The 25,547-nt window shown below is 45.9% G+C and overlaps 1 protein-coding gene across 1 annotated transcript in view; it reads right to left on the bottom strand.

Annotated features, from left to right (window-relative positions):
• LOC147708507 (uncharacterized) overlaps positions 1-25,547 on the bottom strand; it is a 381,831-nt gene that overhangs the window by 160,768 nt on the left and 195,516 nt on the right. Inside the window, exon 7 of the mRNA XM_086927193.1 lies at positions 16,384-16,536. Within this exon, the coding sequence (XP_086783319.1) occupies positions 16,384-16,536 (153 nt within the window). The remainder of the gene's footprint in view (positions 1-16,383; positions 16,537-25,547) is intronic.

The following is a 25,547-nucleotide window of genomic DNA, read 5'->3' as shown; positions in this document are numbered from 1 at the left end:
TATACAAAGTCCTGGAAACAGTTCTTATACAAGTACACAGTGCAACTCTTTGCAGCAAGACAATGCCAATGACCAATGGGGACAAACAAAAACAACTGAGGACATCAACCTACATAGACAAGACATATCTTCTAAACAACAATAAACAAGACTATGAGATATATATTCTTTGCATTTGGCAGATTGATGCAAGCAATATTCTCTTGCAAGCCATAAAACCCTCTTCTCAACAGTAGGAGGAAACCAACGCAAACTGATGCAGGTTGGACTCGGTTACATATTTCAGCTTTGACACTCCATGAAAGATGGGAGTAAAAACCTTCAACTGCAGCTTGAGGTCAATGTCGCGCCATTACATTTTCAACAGTTTGTTAAACAAAAGTCATTTTGCCAAAGCCAATACAGGCTGGAAGAGTATGGTGCAAGTTATAAATGGTGGAACTTCACACCCAATCAATCATTAATGGTTAACATCATCTCCTTTTTCATATGCTAACCCACCTGAAAGCCTAGTGGTTGCTGCAGATTGTGTGGAAGGGGTGCCTCAACTATGAATACATGAATACAGTGAAGTACTACAAATGGAAACATATTACTTTAGCAGTCTAAGTTAAAGTGAGTGTTTAACTATTCCCACCAAAGCAACACCAACAGACATAGGAGATGGGAAAGACAAAGCAAACTGATTGATTTCAAATAATTTTTCAGACAGGATTGAGCATCAAACAACTAAAGCAGAACACAAACTGCAAATACAAAAGAAAAAACAGTGGCATAATCCTGACCACTGGTATTATGCAATCGTAAAGCAATGGAATTTTTCACAAAATTTAGAATAATCTGCAGATTTCAACAACAACAAATTGTTTCTAGCTCAGAGGGATCAATAGTTACTGAAATACGCACCATATGTGGTGCAACACAGTGGTAGACCCTTTGCAAAGGTTACCTGGTTACCTTTTGGTTGCGGTTTGCTGTATTCAGATGTTAAAGTGGTTGTAATAAGATTAAACATTTACCAGACAACATAAAAGAGGGTTGAAATAACAGCGCAAAATAATAGTGCCATGTTCGATGTCCTACATTGGAATAACAGGTAGCTAAGCCGCCTAAACACCTTCACCACCGAAGGCCACGCCCTATGTGGCACAGCCTAGAAAGGAGGTGCTTGATCACTGTGTTCTCTTTATAGGCTTGGCCAAAGGTGACAATAAACAGTAAAATCCAAGTCATTAAAGACATGAAGTGGATGTCTGCTACTCAAGTGGAAGCATGTTTCACTAAATGGATGTGTGAGGACATGAGATAACGCGCTGCATAAAAATGGCAGATCTGGACTCATTATGAAGGAGGGGACGATTGAGTAGAAAGGTAGTAGCAACTGCATCTGTCTCCAAGGATGATATATTAGCTCCTAAAAACTAAAGGTTTTTTGGTGTAAATGATGTAGGTGCAAAAGTATACATTACTGCTCTACTCACAGTTTTAAAGGACTGCTTTGAAAATTATGAGCTAATTGTAGTGGAACAGGGTGGTTTTAAAGAGGGTGACTCCATGTTGGACCAATGCGTCAGCTTGTGGACAACTGCCCAGAAGTCGACAGAAGACTGAGGGAATTCATTTTGCTGTTTTTTTTATTTACAGGCAGCATTTGTCCCTGTGGATATAGGCTTGTGGATAAATTGACTGTAGTCGCCTACTTGTCCATTTTGAGAGAATAGCATAGGTCCAGCTGGGTGAGGGTAGAAATCAACCTATTGGGCTCCCTGTCAAGAAAAAGTCTGGTAAATAATGGTTCAATGCAAGGTTGTTTATTGGCCACCCATCCTATTTGTCCTAATCTTCGCTGATTTACCCCAGATTCTTTTAAAGGCCAGATCGTTTTCTGCGCAAATGGGCTGCCTACATGTCCCATTCCTGTTGTCATCAGTTTGCCTAGGAAATCACGTGTGTTTTCCAAACACAGTGAATCTAACCGTTTAATAATAAACCGGGGGGAAAAACAAAACCTTTCACATTTGGTACTAACACCAAGCCAATTTCACGTAAATAAATTGCTATGCAAAAAGTGAGAAACTGGACGAAGAGGCTATATGCAAGTACTGAGAAGTGTATTTAAAAAATCGAAAACGGAATACTTAAGTAAAACAAGTGATGACCGTGCTCTTTCCTTTACAGTAGGCCTTAGGAATTTAATAATGACTAGTGGAGCTTCTTTGACACCAATTTTAAAAGGCATATAAAGTGATGGTCCAATCTCAGGTTCTCTATTGTGCAGAAATGTCCTATTTGAACAACAAAAAACCTTTGGATCTATTAAAAGGAGGCTGCCTTAATTCCTGTTGGCCCGGTGATAAGGGTAGAATAAACTCTAACATCTTAGTATTATAATGCCATGCTCCTGGCATAACAGTTATCTGAACAAGTTTCTTGTTTCAATCTAATTAAAAATTGACAATTATGTGTTCAATTAAGTTTTAAACAGTGAATTAAAATTAGGGCTCCCGGTTTTATGGTATTTATTTTTTACACATTTCCATCTGTATTTATCCATATTTATTTTTTGGCTATTTTATATGTATTTATCCATATTTATTTTGTGTTTTACGTATAAATGAAGTTGGAAAACTAAATTTCCATATTTTTTTAACTCCTAGACGAGCACTCATAATTTGATGTCTGTGTTGTGTTAGCTATTTAAGCTGTCAAATATAACATACCAATATATCCACTGGTAAATACTAGCATTAGACCATTAATGTATGTTGACATATGCCATTATTTAAAGAAATATGATCCTGTTTATTAATTTCCCATGCTGTCCATATTCTCAGCTGCTGTCCTATAATTCATCAAAGACAGCACAGAGAGTTACTTAAAAAGAGCACCATTTTCTGTATTTAACCACTTTTAAAAGTAAATGCATTCAGAAAACACATTGTTTTCTGTCTGTATTCATCTGTGTAAAAACGGAAAACAGGGAGCCTTCATTCAAATTGACTCAGAATATAAGGAAAGAAATTAGAAAAGAGAGAGCATATATTTTTGTCAGACATCCAAGAATTTAACACCTTTAATCCTGCCTGTCCAAACAGGATCTTTGAGCACTGGTTGTTGAGGAATCTAAAAAACGTGACATGACCTACCTGAACCCAAAGAATTCATCAATCCCGTTTATTGTTCTTGGGATATGAATGGAGCATATCCCTACAGTTCTTTTTTGATAAATGTAATTTTTTTTTAAATAAAGTTACAAAGAAGGAATATCCTGCAGTAGAAATTGAGCAAAATAAGGACTCCATGGCCCATATTCTGGATGCAGTGCATTTTCCTGGATTGCGTTGGGCGCACCTTTCAATAGATATGCACCGCGGAATCCAGGAAAAAGCGCTGCTTTATGGTGAATGAGCTGCCCCCAGGGCAGCTGCAATTAATGCGAAAAATGGAGATGCTGTTTAAAAGCCGCTCTGAGTATTCACAGTGCAGGCGGCAGCCCGCCTGCACTTTTCAAGGGGATTAGAGAACCCCTTGCAGGCAGGTGCAGTGAATGACTGCACCCGCCTGTAAGGGGAAGTCTAGGGGGTCCATGGTAGCCCCTTTCCCCCGCCAGAGGGCTGCAATCAGGGGGCACACTGACAGTGGGACACCTGAGAACTTCTTTGCCTCGGCGCCTGTAACATGGCACAGAGGCAAAGGGATTTCCTCATTTGCATGAGGCCATGCCTCCCACATAAATTAGGAAACGTCCTCTTGAGAAAGTGCTGATGCTCAATGTGTGCCAGCGCTTTCAGTATTACTTCTATAACACGGCCCCATGTGTACAATCTCATGTGTACAATCTCAGTCTCCATCCCCTTCCTTTCCCCACCCAACCTCCACACTTCAGTTGCCATTAGAAGACACATCATTCATAATTACAGATAATCCGTACAACTCCCACCATTTATCAAGGATTTCATAGGGCAACCGCAGGCTATGTAGATCAGTTCCTCCTGCTTGACACACAAATCCATCACAGCGAGCCACTGTTTCAGCTTCGGAGGGATGTTTTCAGGATTGCGCTATTTCTATTTTAGCCACCAGTCGCCACTCCCACTAAAGCCCTATCACCTCGAGAACCCCCAAGATCATCCATCACACCAAGTAGCACTATCTTCAGAGTTAGTTACATCTCTTATTTAAACAGCCAAAGGATGAGACGAGAACTTTTGAAATGTAATATGTGGTAAACCTCTTCCTGCTTTATCCAAAACAGCAAGGATAGTACATCAAAATAATAGAAACTGCTGGTGTATCATTGGAGGGAAATGTAGTAATATGCAAATTTAGTTAAACAGGTTTCCTTTATCCCTAGACGTTCATTTTGAAAAACAGTTATAATTTAAATTTGAAGTTAGATCACAGAAGGCAGCTAAAAATGTTTTTAAAACAGATGTGGTTTTTAGATGTGACCAGTTTAATGGGGCGATTTTTAAGGGCATAAAAAAAAGAAATGTTTTATTGAAATTTATTAATATATTTTCAACGCTTGTTTTCGCTCGAATGATTATCAATATGTCTGTATAGTATTATATATATATATAAAAATATATACATGCCACAAGCCTCGCACCATACGCAGTTTGATCAACCAGGAAAAGACGAGCGTAGACCCAGGTTTGGTGCTAATTTTTTATTCTTCGGAAACACCACCAGCACAACGCATTTCGGCAGATCCCTGCCTTGATCAATATATATATATATATATATATATATATTCACTGAAAAAACCATAGGTTTTACACACGTTATAGTTAGGAAGTAGCATTTGAAAAACCTATGACATTCACTGAAAAAACCCTAGGTTTTACACACGTTATAGGAAGTAGCATGTTACAAACCTATGAAATTCACTGAAAAAACCATAGGTTTGACACATGTTATATTTAGCTGGACATTTTACTCATATAAAACCAATGAAATTCCCCGTTATAGTTACTTCAGCTAACTATAACTTGCGCGCCCGCAATGCACTGCTGATGTCACACATCACATCACTCATTACATCATCTATTAAATGGGTTAGTTTTGAAAATTACACATATTTTATATATGTAGATCTGAAAGTTGTTTGAACAAAAATGTAGTATATAAATGTATAACCAATTGTTTTTGGGGTGAAAAATAGATTCTATAACTGACTGATTAAATATATCTTAATGAGTACATGGGTTACTGAGTAATATTTAAATATATACATATCTGTGTCTGTCTATCAGTTTCTATTTTAGTGGCTGAATGTGTTGATGAGTAGCTATATCATTGAAACATTATATCTATATAGGTTATTGTTTCTTTATTATTACCAAAAGTATCTCAGTGTCTAAGAGTTAATATGCTACATTAGGAGATTTTACATATTCCATTCATGCAAGAGTCAGTGACATACTATTCCTATATGTTGTAGGCAGCATATGTGAGATACTAGATATTATCAGTGTTATCAAGAGTAATGTCACTAACCATGTGATGAGTGATGTAATATGTAACATCATCAGCAGTGCATTGCGGGCGCTCGAGTTATAGTTAGCTGAAGTAACTATAATGGGGAATTTCATTGGTTTTATATGAGTAAAATGTCCAGCTAACTATAACGTGTCAAACCTATGGTTTTTTCAGTGAATTTCATAGGTTTGTAAAATGCTACTTCCTAACTATAACGTGTGTAAAATCTAGGGTTTTTTCAGTGAATGTCATAGGTTTTTCAAATGCTACTTCCTAACTATAACGTGTGTAAAACCTATGGTTTTTTCAGTGAATTTCATAGGTTTTTTGAATGCTAGTTCCTAAGTATGAAAGATATACCTGAAATAAATATCGACATACCAATCTTACGTGCACAACCGAGTGCACGCACCCACCTATTTATTTCATGAAAGCTTTCCAATTTAAACCTAATGAATTTCTTCATAGACCAATGAAAGAACTTATAGTACGTTAAAGACACTGAACCTAGGCTTTTTTTTTTGTCATATAAACCTTTTAATTAAATGGAGCCGAATTTCTTTTTAATCGTTCGTGCGTGACTGGTTGTACACACCTTAATATTTTTTTTTTAAATATAAAAGGTTTTATAATTTAATAATTGTATACTTAAATCGAGCTCTAAAAATATGTGAAATCCGTATGTGTTTGAATTCACTTCTTTTCACGTTTTTAAACTTCAGTAAAGAACATCGCTACTTCCAAATCACGTTTGTAACTAGATAGTGTCACCGCCTACACGTCCTGAGAAGCGCATGTAAAGTCATGTGACTTGAAAACAAGACTTCCAATTGGTTCTTAGTAGTTTCTGTTCTGGAATTTACAGGCAGCACTCCACCCACTTTCCTCAGAATCTTTTCTACTCTCAAGAGACAACAACGTCGAACATCTTCCGGAAAACTTTGCTGAAATGGCTGCCCTTCCGCATTCATCTTCCGAATCTGAAGGAAATGAGCGACCACCTTTAAGAAGAAAAAAGGAATCTTTCATTTGGCAATTTTTCACTTATCCTGAAGATCAAAAGAAAGTGAATGCGCCAAAAGTAACCTGCACGATATGCAATTCGGAGCTCTCAAGGGGAAATCCAAATAGAAAATATTCCTTTTCTATAAATACCATGCAGCGGCATGTTAAACAAAGGCACCCTGAGCATTATGCAAAAGCATCGACAAGAGCCCTGGCCACGCTATTACCATCAGAGGTGGCCAGCACATCTTCTGGTGGACGACCTGTATCTCCATCGAGTGCTGAGATGGACTTGAGACCATATCTTGCGAAGGTGCATATGAAATGCAACGAGTGTGGAGAAATTCTTTTGTATGGAGAGCAGAGCCTCGTTCTTATTAAACTCAAAATTGAAAGTCACAAATGCCCCAAGAAAAGATAAATTTCTTCACTTCATTTTCATAGTATTACATACTGAAAAATGACGTAGCAACTTTAAGAAATCGAAAGCATCATAACACTTGTTTCCCAAAAAAAAAAAGTTATTTTCAGAACTAACTCTTTCTACCAAAACGAGCTCCAAGAGCATATTATAAAGAAACGTTTTTCGCCGCTTTCTTTTAGTGCGCAACCGGGTGCGCGCACCCACCTATCGCGTACAGGACCTGAGACTTGCATGTGAAGTCATGTGACTTCAAAACAACACTTCTAATTGGTTCTTGGTAGTTTCTATTCTGGAATTTACACGCAGCACTCCACCCACTTCCATCACTTTCTTTTCTACTCTCAAGAGACAACAACGTCGAACATCTTCCCAAAAACTTTGCTGCAATGGCTACCGTTCCGCATTCATCTTCCGAATCTGAAGGAAATGAGCGACCACCTTTGACAAGAAAAACGGAGGCCACGCTATTACCATCAGAAGTGACCAGCACATCTTCTGGTGGACGACCTGTATCTCCATCGAGTGCTGAGATGGACTTGAAACCATATCTGGCGAACGTGCACATGAAATGCAAGAACTGTGGAAAACTTCTTGTATACGGAGAGCAAAGCTTTATTCTAATTAAACTCAAAATTGAGAGTCATAAATGCTCCAAGAAAAGTTAAATTTCTTCACTTTATTTGGATAGTATGACATACTGAAAAATGTCGTAGCAACTTTAAGAAATCAAAAGCATCATAACACTTGTTTCCAAAAAAAAAAAAAAAAAAAAGTTCTTTTCAGAACTAACTCTTTGTACCAAAACGAGCTCCAAGAGCATATTAGCTGATATTTTCTCGCCGCTTTCTTTTAGTGCGCGACCGGGTGCGCGCACCCACCTATCGCGTAGAAGCAGCGAGACACGCATGTGCAGTCATGTGACTTTAAAACAACACTTCCAATTGGTTCTTACTAGTTTCTATTCTGCAATTTACACGGAACACTCCACCCACTTCCCTGGAAAACCAGTTTATCGAAAAACTTTTAAAGCCTCCTCTTATGAAACATTCGACATCGTTCACATAGCATTGTAGTAAATAGCACTATATACACTCCCTCCCTTAATTATAAGAGACTTATTGATATATGAGAACAACTTTTGTTTTCACGCGATAATGTGAAATGCTGAGCCTGTTACAGAATTTTCTTTCACATATATATTACTATTCTCCTTCGAGCACCAACACCGTAGAAAATACCACCAATAGCGGTGATATTTTTTACACCGAGAACGGGCGATTTGTATCGCTTAGAGCCCTTACAATTATAAAGTTTTATTTCCTAAGTCTCTGATCTCCAACTGTGCAACGTGGCTCCCCTGTGTCGTAATGAGGTCCATAGACAAAAACTACAGGGCCAGCATTATACACATGCACAGAACCACAAAACCACAAGAGCCACCATGTTAATATATATCCTTAATATAATAAACCTCTGAGAATGGATACATATTTCCGTGGCACCCCATAACAGAAATTTGGCGTCCTCTGACTCTGCTCCATTACCAAACACCCTAACCCCCCGCCCCCCTCACTCTTCACTAAACTCCGCACTCCACCCCACCCGGACCCCCTATTACAAACCCCCAACCTACCCTCCCTGCCCAAGCCCACCATGAACCTCAAACCGCCCCTGGAAAACTTATAAGACACAGGATTACTAAAACTCAAAGAATAGGCAACAGGCAGATAATCTAAATAGTACATAAAGACACATATTTTTTCCATAATACTATTGAAAAACATGTTCTATTTTTTATAAATCTATCATGTATCTGACCCTCTAGAACCGCTTTCAAAACGTGAACTATAAACCTCTACATTTCATTTTCAAACCATACACTTTCAATTACATTATTTTTTTTTTTACAATTCATGTAATGATACACACCTTTTCTAAAATACACCAGTCCCTGTTATTTATAAGGATTTATTTTCAAACTTCATCAGTGATACTTTCTTAACATATAATGAAAATCACTGTAACTTTTTAAACTACATTGCTAACACGGTAAAAATAACCCTCCATTTGCTTTCTTTTAAGAATGCAGACTATCTACCCCACGCATGCGTTTCTTGATATTTGCATTTGGCAACGAATACCGACCTTGAATCGGAAGACATGAACAAGAGCTCCATTGTCACATTTAAAACTGAACGTAGCATCTGCTCACACACATATCTTTCACTTAGCTAACATTCACAGAAAACAGCATTGATGTAAAAAAAAAATTGACCTTGCTTTACAACTTGCTCAAATGACTCCCTTTTTTTTTAACGCATCCTCCACTTCAAGACTGGCTACTTTTTTGATAACTACTAAGCAATATTTAAGTGACTAGACTCCTAGAAAATTTATCAAGTCATTCTGCTCCTCTCCACTGCATAGCCGGCGACCTAATTCTGTGGAGTTGCTATACAACCGGCAGTGCTGCGCCGTTTCCTTTACCATCTTGGGAAATTCAAAATGGATGTCCCTCCTGCCTTCTCAAACGAGCCGGACCACTTAGAACTATTTCGACAGAGAATGCTTCTGTACTACGGCACCTTAGCACTCTCAACTTTGAATACTTCATATCGATTATCATTTCGATATTCGTATTTCACCTGTGTGCAGCCTGTATTTCATTGCCTGAGCTGTGATTTCACGTGGGCCCTGGATTTATGTCTCTGCAATTTGGTACCTCCTGAAGCGAATTACAATCACCTCATGAATCCGTTACTTGATCATGAACAGCTTTGTTACAACGGAGGGTTTATGGCCTTTGCAGCGATACAAGGAGTTCTGGGTCATTGGAATATATTCGCAGCGGCGCAAGATTTCCTAACAGAGAGCTACATCGAAAACCCACCGAGCTGCCCTATGATGGTAAAAGACGCTCCAATAATGACAGATCATGAATGCTCCTTTCATCTTCTCAATTGGATGGCTGACATGTTTTCAGATGATAACAGTGATTTCCTGTTAGAAGCAGTTGCTACCTATTTTGCCTACACAATGGACGGTTAACTCTTTCCTAACAGAGAACTACATCGAAAACCCACCGAGCTGCCCTCTGATAATAAAAGAGGCTCCGATTTTAACAGATCATGAGTACTGCTTTACTCTTTTCCATTGGATAGCTGACATACTTTCAAATGATAACAGTGATTTCCTGTTAGAAGCAGAAGCTACCTATTTTGCCTAAACAATGCTTCAATAACTCTTATACAAGCCATTGACGTCCTCATTTCCTTTTGCTTCCCTATATTCTTCACGTTCTTTTCCATATTTTCTTTTGAAGAACAAACCTATTGGCTTTACTAACAGTGGACATTATGATTTCGTGCTGGTTAAATGTTGGTGTTTTATGTGGACTACATTTGTTTCTTCAGCTACTCGATTTTCAACTTTATTTTTTTACAGTCTAATCTCAACAATTCTATTGCATATCTTATCTAAGGTTATTTCAAACGTACTCGATGCAAAACTCGCTAATATATGCTACATGTGCCGTAATTAATGTGTAAATTTTAAACGAGTTTTTTATATAACTGTAAACGCCATTTCGCATCTCAACTGCTTATTTCCGCCTCACACGCCTCTACTCCTTTAATTTCCTATAAAATTATGTTTTTAAAATACTTTACAGAAAAATATGTTCTTTCAACAATATTTCCATTGTTACTTGTGCTGTATTTCAAATGCAATACTGCAACCTTCAAAAGATATCTCAATACAGTAGTTCTCCTCAATAGTGATTTGCGCAGCATCCAACAGATTACATACATGCACCTCTCACCATTTTATCGCTTTTGGCGCCTTTTTTTTCCCCTCACACACTGACATAACACAAACTTGATAGTGCTTCGCATGTAGACAGCTGATTGATAAAGTAATGATGTATAACCACTTGCATTTTCATATATCGTTCCCTAACTGAAAGGCCAGAGACCTTCTTCCATTTATTAAAATATGATATACTTCCTTATAAGATTGTACAATGTTTTTTTCCAACTATATTCATTTTTCTTCAACTATAGCGTTTGTATTCCATGTACTACTGACAATACCAATTACTGTGTTTTTTGCAATTTCTGTACTCATATTACATAATGATTTGCCTTTAAAACAGTACATTTCTAAATAAACATTTCAAATATTCACGGTTTCTCTTTAATCCATAATCTCAACTGAAATGATTTCATATTGAAAAACTATTCATGGGTTCCACATAACCTTAACTGTAGTCACTGAGGACCTTATTTATGAAGACATTCCGCCGCCGGTGCCTCATTTTTTAAAATGGGAAACAGTGACGCACCGGTGGCGCAAGGCCTTCATAAATAAAGTCCTGAATGTTTTCTTTTCTCGACCTCACTTACTGATACTAGAACCTGCAAGCCAATTACGGCCCGTGAACTCTTTCTTAGTAGGTCGCCCACCGTACAGACAGTTGTACCACTGTTAAAAAAAATTTTTTACTGTTACCAAGCACCGCCACAGTTCTGCTTCACTCAGAGTTAATCACTGCTCCCACGCTTCTACAGGCCAGACGCTATGTCGTATTTCTCTCCTTATCACCCTTTCATCTCCACAATAACAAACAGTTCTCCGTCTGCCACTACAGAACAGAGTCAGATGCAGAGGCACCAAAGAGTGAACCCATCACCAACTGCCATCTCCGGCTGTTTCCATGGTTACACCTCATTCTGCACCTTGCTGAAGGCACAGGTCAAAAGTTCATGTCTCAACGTTCTACAGCAAACTAAGAAGACTGTTTTCCCTCCAGAAACACCTGCAATCCACAGCTCTGTTACATGTCTTTTTTTTTCACACCCAATATTACTTTTCGTTTAACATAAACATTAACATGCAACGTACTCTTCAATCTCCACTTATTACAATCAACCAATCATTTTTATTTTTTTAACCACACCCAGCCTCTTCCTTTTTCTTTATTTAGAATTTCAACTTCTAACTACCATTCCACTTCCAGAACCGATCGGAGGACGACTACAAATCCCTTGAAAATGAAGGTCTGGCTAATAGGACACAGTTATATTCACTGGAGTGAAAATTATGCAGTAAGCAGACGAATTTGCAACCTCGGCTTACCAAATGTACACATAACATGGATTGCCAAAAGAGGATTGAAATGTCACCATTTGATTCCATTGGTGAAAACTTTTATGCATCTCCCAGAACCAGACCTTATAATTGTGCACTGTGGTGGGAACGATCTAGGCACATTCACTGGGGTAGGTCTGGAAATGCTTCTAAAAGACACCTTTCAACAATTGATGACACTTTTTCCTCGATCTGCCTTGGTATATTCCAAAATATACCAAAGACAGAAATGGAATTGGTCCAATCAACATTGTGCACAATTTGAAAAAGCAAGGAGACATGTAAATAAATCTGTTTCTGCGTTCCTCAGAGATTATAGCATGGGTTCTATTTACCACAACAACTTGCGATACCACATGCAAGACGTCTATAGGAGAGACGGTGTTCATTTCACGAATGAGGGAAACAGAATCTTTCTCAGCAACATCAGGCTCTGCATCGGTACTTACTTATAAATGCAGAAAACACTCAATTAACACAAGGGCTCTTTTCAGAGCCACCTTATATCTAAGCACTCAAACTTCTGATTTATCTCCATTTTCACACTCTTGTAAATAGGTGTGCGCGACAGGGTGCGCGCACCCCGTATTTTTTTTTCGGAAAAACATTATATCTTTTCGCGTTTAAGGGCCTTACTGCACACCCCGAGAAAACCTATGCAGCAAGACAATCTCTACCTTCTCCCCTTTCCATGTTTCAACGCTTTGAAATGAACAATATATTTACTCGCAGTGACAAAATGTCGGACAAAACTTCCTGATTTCCTTCGAATCGAACGTTAACAGACGTCATGCAGCAAAAAAAAATTCCGCTCACGCGCAGCCGCTTGAGTGCGCGCACGCGTGCGCGCCTATAGATATATAATTGACTTTAACTTTAATTTTCTCAACAACTACTGAACAGATTTACACCATTCCAAAAAAAGCGTAATCTGCGAACCGGACTCTACAGTTTTGCCAAATTTCTTATAAATCCATTCAGCCGTTCGACCTGTAGCCGAGTCTAAAGGTCCTATGGAAAATAACATGCAGAAAACACATTTTGGGACCCCCCTTATATCTCAGCCCCCATTTGACCAATCCCCCCCAAACTTTCAGGGAAGGAGCGCAGCGGACCGAGCCATCTTCTTTGAGAAATTCACTAAGATTCTTCAATCAGAGCCAAGGTTATTCCAAATAGAATGTCGAGGATTTCCTATGGAAAACAATCCTAACTATAACTACCTACTGGCGATCGCCAGTAGGTAATATATATATATATATATATATATATATATATATATATATATATATATATATATATATATATATATATATATATATATATATATATATATATATGATTCACTTAGGGTATGTTTATAATAATAGTATTTTTGAAAGATCGTCAAAATAAACAATTTCTGAATCTGAATTAACTGCAGCTGTTACCACTTTGGCAACAGACACAACACCACTGTATCCCCTCACTTTTTCGTGGCTAAAGGGTTGTCTTTGTAATATATGAGGTCATAAGTAGTACATGGCGGTGGCGCAAGTTATAGTTAGGGGTGACTTTATGTGTTTTTTTAGTTCATACCCTTGATGTTGTCACTGACATATTCATCTAACTATAACCTTACTTTAACCTTTGGTTTTTTTCAGTGAATATAATATATGCCTGTAATTTCCTGGAATGTAGCAGCTATATTTTCTGTTACCATCCAGTAGATGGCGCTGCGCCCTAATGTGGCAGCAGTTCACATTGTGAGCATTTTTAGGTCTCGTGACCTACAATGCGCGCAAGCGCATTGAGGGAACGAGAATTCAAGTGGCGAAAATCATCGTCAAACCAAGGGCTTTCAGCCCCGCGGTTTTCATGCAGTTCACGTGAATCACGTGATTAAACATGCACGCGCATCGGCAGCATTTCTCCTGCAGGCTCGCAAAAGGCTCTCCTCCCTCTCCACATCAAAGTCATCAATCACCCTCCCACAGGCTTCCCCAGCGCTGCCCCGCCCCCTGCTTCACGGCCAAGAGGCATCTCTCCCCACATCAAAGTCATCAATCACCCTCCCACAGGCTTCCCCAGCGCTGCCCCGCCCCCTGCTTCACGGCCAAGAGGCATAGGTGTGTGACATACTTACACACCATTGTGCTCTTATTTTTTGTCCGGTGTGGAACTGCAGCAGCAATATCAATAGCACATTTCTTTTTTTGCGATGCTCAACATCGACACAAAGCATTGACCTCTGCCAAAGGAAACCAGCATTGTCAAAAACAATAAGTAGCTGTTCATGTTTTTTCTTTTTTTGTAAAGCAGATGCCAGTAATTTACTTTCATACCTATGTTTTAGCTTTCTCTCTCCTCTACCCGTTCGTGCACCAGGAACTTGATGTATTTTCCTTTGTTAGTCTCTCACCGCCCCCTGCACAATGAATAAACGTCCTCTTAGGCCCTCGCTATACCTTTTACCACGTCCCCTCTTTTTGCCTTTTCTCCCGCTTGCCCATCCATATCCCGCTGACTTGTTTTCATCGTTCTTCTCCCTCAGCCTTTGCCTTGCTCTTCACCCCTTTCTCTGTCCATCCCTGCCGTTGTCTTCCGCTCGACCCTCCTTTCTCTCCTCCTACCACATCATTCTTCTCATCCCTCCCTCTGCTCCCCTCTTCTTTGCCCTCACCCCCAGTGATTGATGCTGGCCCCCGCCCTGCTGCCCCCTGCATGCCTCGTGCCCTCATCAGCAGTGCAGAGCAGTGTAATTGTCTCTCGATAAAAGGCCTGTTTACGGGCGGCCAGCCTGATGCTGGTGCTACTGTAAGTGTATTGATTACACTGACGATGTAGTTCATCATATTCCTAGCATTGGCTGCTTAACTCCAAGCCAATAAGAGATGTAACAATTACAAATAATAATCACACTCCATTAACCAGTGTCTCTTGGTATCCTGCTTAACCTGATGCGACAGTCTTTTTCCTGAGCAGTTGTTTCCCAACAAGGAGTTCACACATTTTTAATAGGCAGCCAGGCAAGTGCCTTTCCAAAAGCAATCTCATTTTTTAAAGACTATAACAGTTAAAGATTTCCCAAATCTTAGTTCCCCCGCCTTTGCATGTCGGGTCTTGCAGGCGAGGTCTAGAACCCCTATTGCTCGGAAACCTGGAATAACCCTTTTACCCATTGGTAGGATTCTTTCAGGTTTAAAAAATCGCAGCCCTTTACGTCCTATGACTTGTTTAACTAATGGTCCTAGCCCAAAGTCTGTGCTCCAGCAAGAATCGGTCCACATTCCTTTTCTGATATTTATGGTAGAGGTTGCCGAAATGATTTTTTCAGTTTCGAGAATTGGGTTGCCTGTACAGTTTCACTAGATTGATCCTGGCTACAAAGGTTTTGGCGGCATCTTTCACCCATCACCCCATTTCATCATGTTCCAATGTTAGAAATCTGTCTCTTTGGGATAGCATACAGGGATAGAATTTCTCTTCTACAACAGGGCATGTTTTCGAACGTGCAGAACTAAGATACTATTCGCTGGGGTACTTTCTACCAGTGGCATCCATAGACTTTTCTTTTTAATATCTATTTACCCCAAATATTTACTGCATTCTCAAATGTTGTCCACACACTCACACATGCAACGCCACTCACACATGCAATGCCACTCACACCCACGCAGCACCACTCACACCCATGCAGCACCACTCACACCCATGCAGCACCACTCACACCCACGCAGCACCACTCACACCCACGCAACGCCACTCACACCCACAACGCCACTCACACCCACAACGCCACTCACACCCACAACGCCACTCACACCCACAACGCCACTCACACCCACAACGCCACTTACACCCACGCAACGCCACTCACACCCACGCAACGCCACTCACACCCACGCAACAAAACTCACACCCACGCAACAAAACTCACACATGCAACGCCACTCACCCACGCAACGCCACTCACTCAAAGCCACTCACACCCACGCAGTGCCACTTTCACCCACACTGTGCAGTGCACAATAGGTCTCGCAGTAGGAAAGTTGGAGCTATTGGTTTTGTAAATGTCAAAGCCCTTTATGTTTTTAAAATGTAAACAAAAATAAAAGGCATTGTTATTTGCAATTGTAATAGCTCCAACTTTCCTACTGCGAGACCTATTGGCAACGCCAGTGCTTGTTTTTTTTTACTTCATAAAACGAATTCAAGTTGGCAAATGTAACAAGCGAGGAGCTTCGGCTGCACAAACTGCTGGAAAACAAACCCCAATGCTCTCCTATATTTGCTGAGGATTGCCTGGGATTTTTTAACCTAAAACTAACATAATTTCTTACCTGGCAAAGAGACGATTTTCTCTTCTGTTTGAATGGTGTTGAAGAGATGGGCAGAGACAGAGGGCCATGGCTGAACAAACCCAACTGGAATTCTTTAAAACTCACTCTGCCGTCACCATCTTGATCCAGTGTGTGGAAAAGATCTTCAATTTCCTGCGCCATAAAAAACAGAAAAGCAAAAAAATGTGAGCAACTAAGTTTTCCATACATTTTTTTACCAGTCTAGAAAATCAGTTACTCGACCTTTCCTTCTCTGAAGTAGCCTTACAGTTCCAAAACGGGAAAGAACGAATAAAATGTTAATGAATATTGTTGGTGCGCACTTCATTTTGACTCTTCGCCCCACCTGCCACAGTGAACTCTACCAACTAAACACTACAATCAGCTTTAGGAACAATGCATCATTCTTAAAGATTCTTCATTTCCCATCTGAAGGCATATATTTCTACAGGTCTGTGAATCAGAATCTCAGAGCTTACGCCTACAAACAAATATCCTTTGTCTGGCTTTTGAGCAGTGGCGGCTGCCACAAACAAAGGCTGGTGAGCAGGTGGAGGAACGCGGGAGGGGGAGCACATGAGGGAGAGTGCGGGGAGGTCGCAGGGGGCTCCGGAGGGGGTGTTAATAGTAATACCTTTAAAACAAGCATTGGCATAGCCAATAGGTCTCGCATTTGGGACCTTGTAAGTGTTTAGCCATGCAACAGTTGGTGCTGTTGCACCAAGGATATTCTGCTGCATAACTAAATACTTAGAGGGTGCAAAAAGCGAGACCTATTGGCTATGCCAATGCTTGTTTGTTTTTTGTTGCTGTTTCGTTTAAGCTGCCAGATCTACAATAGCTGTACATGGTTTTTGTTAACAGTTCTTTGCATCAAATGAACTTGTTTTCATTGCTCTGAATGTTGTTTCCATTCTGGTTGTAGGAAGCAGTCATTACCGGGGGTGTGGGGGCTGCCTATCTGTGCGCATGCGCCGAACTTTGCAAATGAGAAAAAGCCTGGTGCAGGTGCAATTTACAAGTGTGGAGTGAGTGAGCCCCAGGCCGCATTACTCAATCACACAGGAGTTCATGCAGTGCACCTGCATACTCAGTATGGTTTAAGGAACCTCGACCCACTCCCTCCTAAGCATTGAACACATATTTAGCAAGAAACTCTGAGAAGAGCCTGCCTGCTGCACTGACGGCTGGTGGTGTGTGTGCCTAGTGAAAGCTGCACTGACGGCTGGTGGTGTGTGCCTGGTAAAAGCATGCACCGACGGCTGGTGGTGTGTGTCTGGTAAAAGCATGCACCGACGGCTGGTGGTGTGTGTGCCTGGTGAAAGCGTGCACTGGCGTCTGGTGGTGTGTGTGCCTGGTGGAAGCGTGCACTGACGGCTGGTGGTGTGTGTGCCCGGTGAAAGTGTGCACTGACAGCTGGTAGTGTGTGTGCCCGGTGAAAGCGTGCACTGACGTCTGGTGGTGTGTGTGCCTGGTGGAAGCAAGCACTGACGGCTGGTGGTGTGTGTGCCTGGTGGAAGCGTGCACTGACGGCTGGTGGTGTGTGTGCCTGGTGGAAGCGTGCACTGGCGGCTGGTGGTGTGTGTGCCTGGTGGAAGCGTGCACTGGCGTCTGGTGGTGTGTGTGCCTGGTGGAAGAGTGCACTGACGGCTAGTGGTGTGTGTGCCCGGTGAAAGTGTGCACTGACAGCTGGTAGTGTGTGTGCCCGGTGAAAGCGTGCACTGACGTCTGGTGGTGTGTGTGCCTGGTGGAAGCAAGCACTGACGGCTGGTGGTGTGTGTGCCTGGTGGAAGCGTGCACTGACGGCTGGTGGTGTGTGTGCCTGGTGGAAGCGTGCACTGGCGGCTGGTGGTGTGTGTGCCTGGTGGAAGCGTGCACTGGCGTCTGGTGGTGTGTGTGCCTGGTGGAAGAGTGCACTGACGGCTGGTGGTGTGTGTGCCCGGTGAAAGTGTGCACTGACAGCTGGTAGTGTGTGTGCCCGGTGAAAGCGTGCACTGACGTCTGGTGGTGTGTGTGCCTGGTGGAAGCAAGCACTGACGGCTGGTGGTGTGTGTGCCTGGTGGAAGCGTGCACTGACAGCTGGTGGTGTGTGTGCCTGGTGAAAGCGTGCACTGATTGCTGGTGGTGTGTGTGCCTGGTGGAATCGTGCACTGACGGCTGGTGGTGTGTGTGCCTGGTGGAAGCGTGCACTGACGGCTGGTGGTGTGTGTGCCTGGTGGAAGTGAGCACTGACGGCTGGTAGTGTGTGTGCCTAGTGAAAGTGTGCACTGACGGCTGGTGGTGAATGTGCCTGGTGAAAGCATGCGCTGACAGCTAGTGGTGTTTGTGCCTGGTGGAAGCGTGCACTGACAACTGGTGATGTGTGTGCCTGGTGGAAGCGTGCACTGACTGTTAGTGGTGTGTGTGCCATGTGAAAGCGTGCACTGACGGCTGGTGGTGTGTGTGCCTGGTGTAATTGTGAACTGACGGCTGGTGGTTTGTGCCTGGTGGAAGCGTGCACCGACGGCTGGTAGTGTGTGATGGCCGGTAGTGTCTGTGCCTGGTGAAAGTGTACTGGCGGCTGGTGGTGTGTGTGCCTGTTGGAAGCGTGCACTGAGGGCTGGTAGTGTGTGTGCCTGGTGGAAGTGTGCACTGACGGCTGGTGGTGTGTGCGCCTGGTGGAAGTGTGCACAACCGCTGGTGGTGTGTGTGCCTGGTGGAAGCATGCACTGACGGCTGGTGGTGTGTGTGCCTGGTGGAAGCGTGCACTGACGGCTGGTGGTGTGTGTGCCTGGTGGAAGCGTGCACTGACGGCCTGGTGGTGTGTTTGCCTGGTGAAAGCGTGCACTGATGGCTGGTGGTGTGTGCTTGGTGGAAGAGTGCACAGACGACTGTTGGCGTGTGTGCCTGGTCGAAGCGTGCACTGACGGCTGGTGGTGTGTGTGCCTGGTGGAAGCGTGCACTGACGGCTGGTGGTGTGTGTGCCTGGTGGAAGCGTGCACTGACGGCTGATGGTGTGTGTGCCTGGTGGAAGTGTGCACTGACGGCTGGTGGTGTGTGTGCCTGGTGGAAGCGTGCACTGATGGCTGGTGGTGTGTGTGCCTGGTGGAAGCGTGCATTGACGGCTGGTGGTTTGTGTGCCTGGTGAAAGTGTTCGCTGGCGGCTGGTGGTGTGTGTGCTCAGTGAAAGCGTGCACCGACGGCTGGTGGTGTGTGTGTGTGCGTTGTGTAAACGTGCACTGATGGCTGGTGGTGTGTGCCCGGTGGAAGCATGGACCGATGGCTGGTAGTGTGTGTGCCTGGTGAAAGTGTGTAATGATGGCTGGTGGTGTGTGTGCCTGGTAGAAGCGTCACTGATGGCTGGTGGTGCATAGTGCCCGGTGAAAGTGTGCACCAACGGCTGGTGGTCTGTGTGTGTGCCTGGTGAAAGCATGCACTGACGGCTGGTGGTGTGTGCCTGGTGGAAGTGTGCACAGACGGCTGGTAGTGTGTGATGTCTGGTAGTGTGTGTGCCTGGTGAAAGTGTGCTCTGACGGCTGATGGTGTGTGCCTGGTGGAAGTGTGCATTGACGGCTGGTGTTGTGTGTGCCTGGTGGAAGCGTGTACTGACGGCTTGTGGTGGGTGTGTGCCTGGTGGAAGCGTGCATTGACGTCTGGTGGTGTGTGTGCCTGGGGAAGCGTGCGCTGACGGCTGGGGGTGTGTGTGCCTGGTGAAAGAGTGCACTGACAGCTGGTGTTGTGTTTACCTGGTGGAAGCGTGCACTGACGGCTGGTGGTGTGTATGCCTGGTGGAAGCAAGCACATACGGCTGGGGGTGTGTATGCCTGGTGGAAGCGTGCACTGGCGGCTGGTGGTGTGTGTGCCTGGTGGAAGCGTGAACTGACGGCTGGTGGTGTGTGTGCCTGGTGGAAGCGTGCACTGACGGCTGGTGGTGTGTGTGCCTAGTGGAAGCGTGCACTGACGACTAGTGGTGTATGTGCCTGGTGGAAGCGTGCACTGACGGCTGGTGGCGTGTGTGCCTGGTGGAAGCAGGGGCATTCACAGTGACGGAAGACACAAATGAAACTGACGAAGAGGATGGGGAGGAGGGGGAGAAGGGAGGGGGAGTGCAAGCAGAGGAGCATGATTCACAGCTAGAAGACACAAATGAAGCTGACCAGGAGGGAGGGGGAAAAGGGAGGGGGGTAGTGCAAGCAGAGGAGCCTGATTACAGCAATACAAACACAGATGGCAGCTGTGCACGTGCACGAGCTGGTGAACGCAAGCTGTAGGCCAGCAAAAGCCTCTGGAGGCACTTTTAAAAGCCACTTACTAAATGTCTCGAGATAGCCGATGCGCTGTCTAATGCGAGACCTAAAAAGAACAGTAATTACCTGAAACCGCCTCCCGTTTTGAGTCTCCTGTCCTCTTCCTGGTCCCAGCATCCCCTTGGACAGACTCCCATCCAAGCCCCGTGTTGCACAGCAGTGCGGGGATCGGCCTGAGCGGCTGGAAAGACGCTCCGCTCATCCAAGAGAGTCAGTGGGGTTTCTCCAGCCCGACTGTTCAATGCAGCCGTGCTGTAGAAACCTAAGTGCGCCTGTTTTGTTGGCCAGCCTGAGACAGCCAGCCTAACACAAATGTGTACTTAAGGAGTGCTCATAGCACTCCCCCTCCCATGCCTCAGCCTCGCCCCTTCCTACAGAGCTGGCTAAGAGCCGGCAAATGAAAAATAAAACTATGGCAGAACATCGTTTTATTTTTCATTTGCCAGCTCTGAGACAGACATTGGGGTGACGATTCTCTGCCATTGCAGATAAGCCGCCACTGCTTTTGAGAGAACATTTGTTGTCCCACCCGACTATTGTTTTTCCCCAAAAATATATATAATATATACACATAGAGGGAGGTTGGTCAGCAGACTTCCTCCATTTGTCTGTAAAACGGCCATTAAAATTCTGATTCCACCCATCGCATACGTCATGGGGCAAGACTGTCTTCCTTAACTTTGTGTGACTTTTGAGTGAATGGTCAAAGCCTATGCACATTGTTCACATCCTACTAAAAATAGTTTCTTCATCAGTGATAAACTTTATGTAGAATTTGGGTCACGTTCTTTCTGCCAACAGACATTTCCTAGACTACAGTGCAGTGCATGATTAAATAGTGCTGTGTTAGACGGGAAACCTGAGGGTCGGCCGAGCAAGGGGGAGAGGCCTCCTGGCGAGGGTCCTTTCCTCAGATCGTACGGACGAGCAACCACCCCCCTACAGATGGACGCCACACAAAGATAGGTTCTTAGCACTTTTATCAGTATTCTTTGGCAGGTTATTGTACAATACAGTAGGAACAGGATACTGGGATCCCTCTTAGATTTAGTCTCTGTGGGAATGGGGTAGCGGGACAGTCTTGGTACCGGTCTGGTACGGGGATGCCTGACGCACAGCTCTCAATCCTCGAGCTGGAGGGTTCTCTGGTATGGGCCGCGGCAGCGCCAGCAGGACTCCAAGATAGTTCACGAAGATGAGCCGCGGCAGCGCCAGCAGGCCGTTAAGGATGGTTCACGAAGATGAGCCGCGGCAGCGCCAGCAGGACTCCAAGGATGGTTCACGAAGATGAGCCGCGGCAGCGCCAGCAGGACTCCAAGGATGGTTCACGAAGATGAGCCGCGGCAGCGCCAGCAGGACTCCAAGGATGGTTCACGAAGATGAGCCGCGGCAGCGCCAGCAGGACTCCAAGGATGGTTCACGAAGATGAGCTGCGGCAGCGCCAGCAGGACTCCAAGGATGGTTCACGAAGATGAGCCGAGGCAGCGCCAGCAGAACTCCAAGGATGGTTCACGAAGATGAGCCGCGGCAGCGCCAGCAGGCCTTTAAGGATGGTTCACGAAGATGAGTTCGTCTCGGTGTCTCTCGACTCCAGGATACAACTCCCGACCTGCTCCGGAGCTGCCCCAGTTATAGGTCTGGAGCCCTTTGATGTCCGGACCCTTGCACTTGGAAGTCGGGGGGTCCGGGATGTGCGAGTCCAGACACCCAGCAGGGGGGTGGAGCCAGCGCCCAGGGAGGCTGGGGGCGATCGAAACCAGGCGGATGGGGGACCATCGAAACTCCTTCCCCCATTGACTCGTCAAGTGGTCTCTTTACCCCCTGGGTGGATGGTGGTGCCTCGATGTCGGGGCTTTGCTGGGCCTGAGGCTGGGATCGGGCCGAGGCCCCGAGGCCTGGTCGTGGAGGGTCCAAGATGGCGGCTGGGCCGGAGACGGTGGTCCGGGAAAGGGTCCGGGCCAGCCGAGAGGGTCGAGGAGATGAGGTCGAGTTCCGTCGGGGAAGAGCTGGGGGCGGCCCGGAGGGGCGGCACTCTTGGAAGGTGGAAGGTGCTGCTCTTGGCCGGGGAACAGGGGTAGCAGTAGTCCGGGACCCGCCATGCGGGAGGGGTGGGACCACGCCACGAGGCCGGGTCCAACATGCGTCCCCCCAGCTGAAGGCAGGGAGAGTCACCCATCTTCTTGGGTATTCTCCTCGCCGAGGCGGAAGAAGCGGGACAGGCCATCTGCGTTGGCGTGGTCGTTGCCTGGGCGATGCTCCACAGTGAAGTCCATCCCTTGCAGGGAGATGGACCAACGCAACAGCTTCGGATTCTCCCCTCGCATCTGCATCAGCCATTGCAGAGGTCGGTGGTCAGTTTGTACCCGGAAGTGGGTGCCGAAGAGATAGGGTCGGAGCTTCTTGAGGTCCCACACCACGGCGAAGGCCTCTCGCTCAATGGTGCTCCAGCGCTGTTCTCGGGCCAGCAGACGTCGGCTAATGAAGGCTACTGGCTGGTCAATTCCCTCTGCATTGATTTGGGAGAGAACTGCTCCGATGCCGTGATCGGAGGCATCGGTCTGTACTATGAATTCCCGGCTGTAGTCGGGGGCTTGGAGCACGGGTCCGGTGCACATTGCTGTCCTGAGGGTCTCAAAGGCGGCCTGACACTCGGGTGTCCAGTGTACCTTCGGTGGGTGTTTCTTTGACGTGAGTTCTGTGAGGGGGCCCACAATGCTGCCATAGTCTTTCACGAACCGCCTGTAGTATCCTGTGAGCCCCAGGAAGGCTCGGACCTCTGTTTGGGTGACCGGGGGTTCCCAGGCCCGGATGGCGGCGATCTTGGGTTGGAGGGGGGCCGCCTGGCCACTTCTCACCTGGTGCCCCAGGTAGGTCACGGACCCTTGGCCGATTTGGCACTTGCTGGCTTTGATTGTTAGTCCTGCCCGTCGGAGGGCGGCCAAGACCTCCTGGATGTGTTGGAGGTGTTCGGCCCAGTGGAGACTGTACACCGCAATATCGTCCAGGTAGGCGGCGCTGAACTCCTCGAGCCCCGCCAGCACCTTATTCACTAGTCTCTGGAACGTGGGGGGGCGTTTTTCATCCCGAAGGGCATCACCTTGAAGTGGTAGTGGCCATCAGGGGTGGAGAAGGCGGATCGCTCCTGGGCGCCCGGGGTGAGGCCGATCTGCCAGTAGCCCGCAGTTAGGTCGAAGGTGCTCAGGTAGCGGGCGGCCCCCAGGCGGTCGATCAGCTCATCAGCCCGAGGGATGGGGTGAGCGTCTGTTCGGGTGACGGCGTTCAAGCCCCGGTAGTCCACACAAAATCTGAGTTCGGGGGCGAAGCCAGGGGCAGCGGCCTTGGGGACCAGCACGACCGGGGTGGCCCATGGGCTGTCGGAGGGCTCGATCACTCCTAGAGCCAGCATCTTGGACACTTCCGACTGGATGCAGGCGCGTACCCGATCGGGAACTCGGTAGGCCCTGTGCCGGAGAGGTGGGCTATCCCCGGTGTTGACATCGTGGAGGCACCAGGGGGTGACCCCGGGGGTGAGAGAGAATAGATCGGCAAATTGCTGTAATAAGTCTTGGCAGCTTTGGCGTTGTGCTGGGGTCAGGGCGGAAGAGAGGTTGACTCCTTCCACGGAGCCGTCTTTTTCGAGGGTCTTCAGGAGGTCGGGTAGGGGCTCGGAGTCCTCTTCAGCTCCACTGTCGGTAGCCCTCAGGAGGCTAAGTTCTGAGCGCACAAAGTGAGGCTTAAGTCGGTTGGCATGGAGGACCCGGAGGGGGTTCCTGGGGGACTCCATGTCCACCAGGTAGGTGACAGGCCCCTTGCGCTCCACCACTTTGAAGGGTCCCGTCCATTTGTCCTGGAGGGCGCATGGTTCGACCGGGGACATGACCCAGACCTGTTGTCCCGGCTCGAACTCAATGGACGAGGTGTTTTGATCATACCACCGTTTCATGTCTTCTTGGCTGGCTTCGAGGTTGGCCTTGGCAAGTTCCCTGAACCGCCGAATCTGGTTCCAGAGGGTCAGGAGGTACCGGTACACATCAGGAGGAGCATTCTGGGGGGTCACCTCCCATCCTTCTTTGACCAGACTTAGGGGACCCCGGACGGGGTGCCCATACAATAGTTCGAAGGGGCTGAATCCCAGGGACTTCTGTGGGAGCTCCCGGTAGGCAAATAGGAGGCAGGGCAGCAACACGTCCCATTGGCATCGTAAGGGCTCGGCTAGGCCCATGATCATACCCTTGAGGGTGCGATTGAAGCGTTCTACCAGTTCGTTCCCTTGAGGGTGGTAGGGAGTTGTGAACTTGTATGTGACCCCGCATTGTTGGCAGAGGGACTTCATGTATCGGGAGATGAAGTTCGTGCCCCGATCACTGACGACTTCTCGGGGGAAGCCCACCCGTGAGAATATCCCCATCAGGGCTCGGCCCACCACGGGCGCTGTCACGGTCCGGAGAGGTATGGCCTCGGGATAGCGTGTGGCATGGTCCACCAGGACGAGTATGAACCGGTGACCTTGTGATGTCTGGGGCTCCAGGGGCCCCACAATGTCAATCCCTACCCGCTCAAAGGGAGTGTTGACGACCGGGAAGGGTTGCAGGGGGACTTTTATTTTTCTGCTGCTCTTCCCGCTGGCCTGGCAGGTGGGGCAGGCTCGGCAGTGGTTGATCACATCGTTCCTCATCTTGGGCCAGTAGAAATGGGTCACCAGGCGGCTGTAAGTTTTGTCCTGCCCCAGGTGTCCGGCGAGAAGGACATCGTGAGCCAGGTTCAGGAGGAAGTCTCTGAATCGGAGGGGGACTACCAGCACCCGGCTGGCCCCTAGCTCGGCAATCTTCTGTTCGCTGTAGAGAAGCTCATTGTCCCAATAGACCCAGTGAGCCCCCG

Source organism: Lissotriton vulgaris, chromosome 6, assembly GCF_964263255.1.
Source record: "Lissotriton vulgaris chromosome 6, aLisVul1.2, whole genome shotgun sequence".
Classification (NCBI taxonomy): domain Eukaryota; kingdom Metazoa; phylum Chordata; class Amphibia; order Caudata; family Salamandridae; genus Lissotriton; species Lissotriton vulgaris.
Note: the sequence above shows the minus strand (reverse complement) of the source record. Positions and strands in the feature narration are given on the sequence as shown.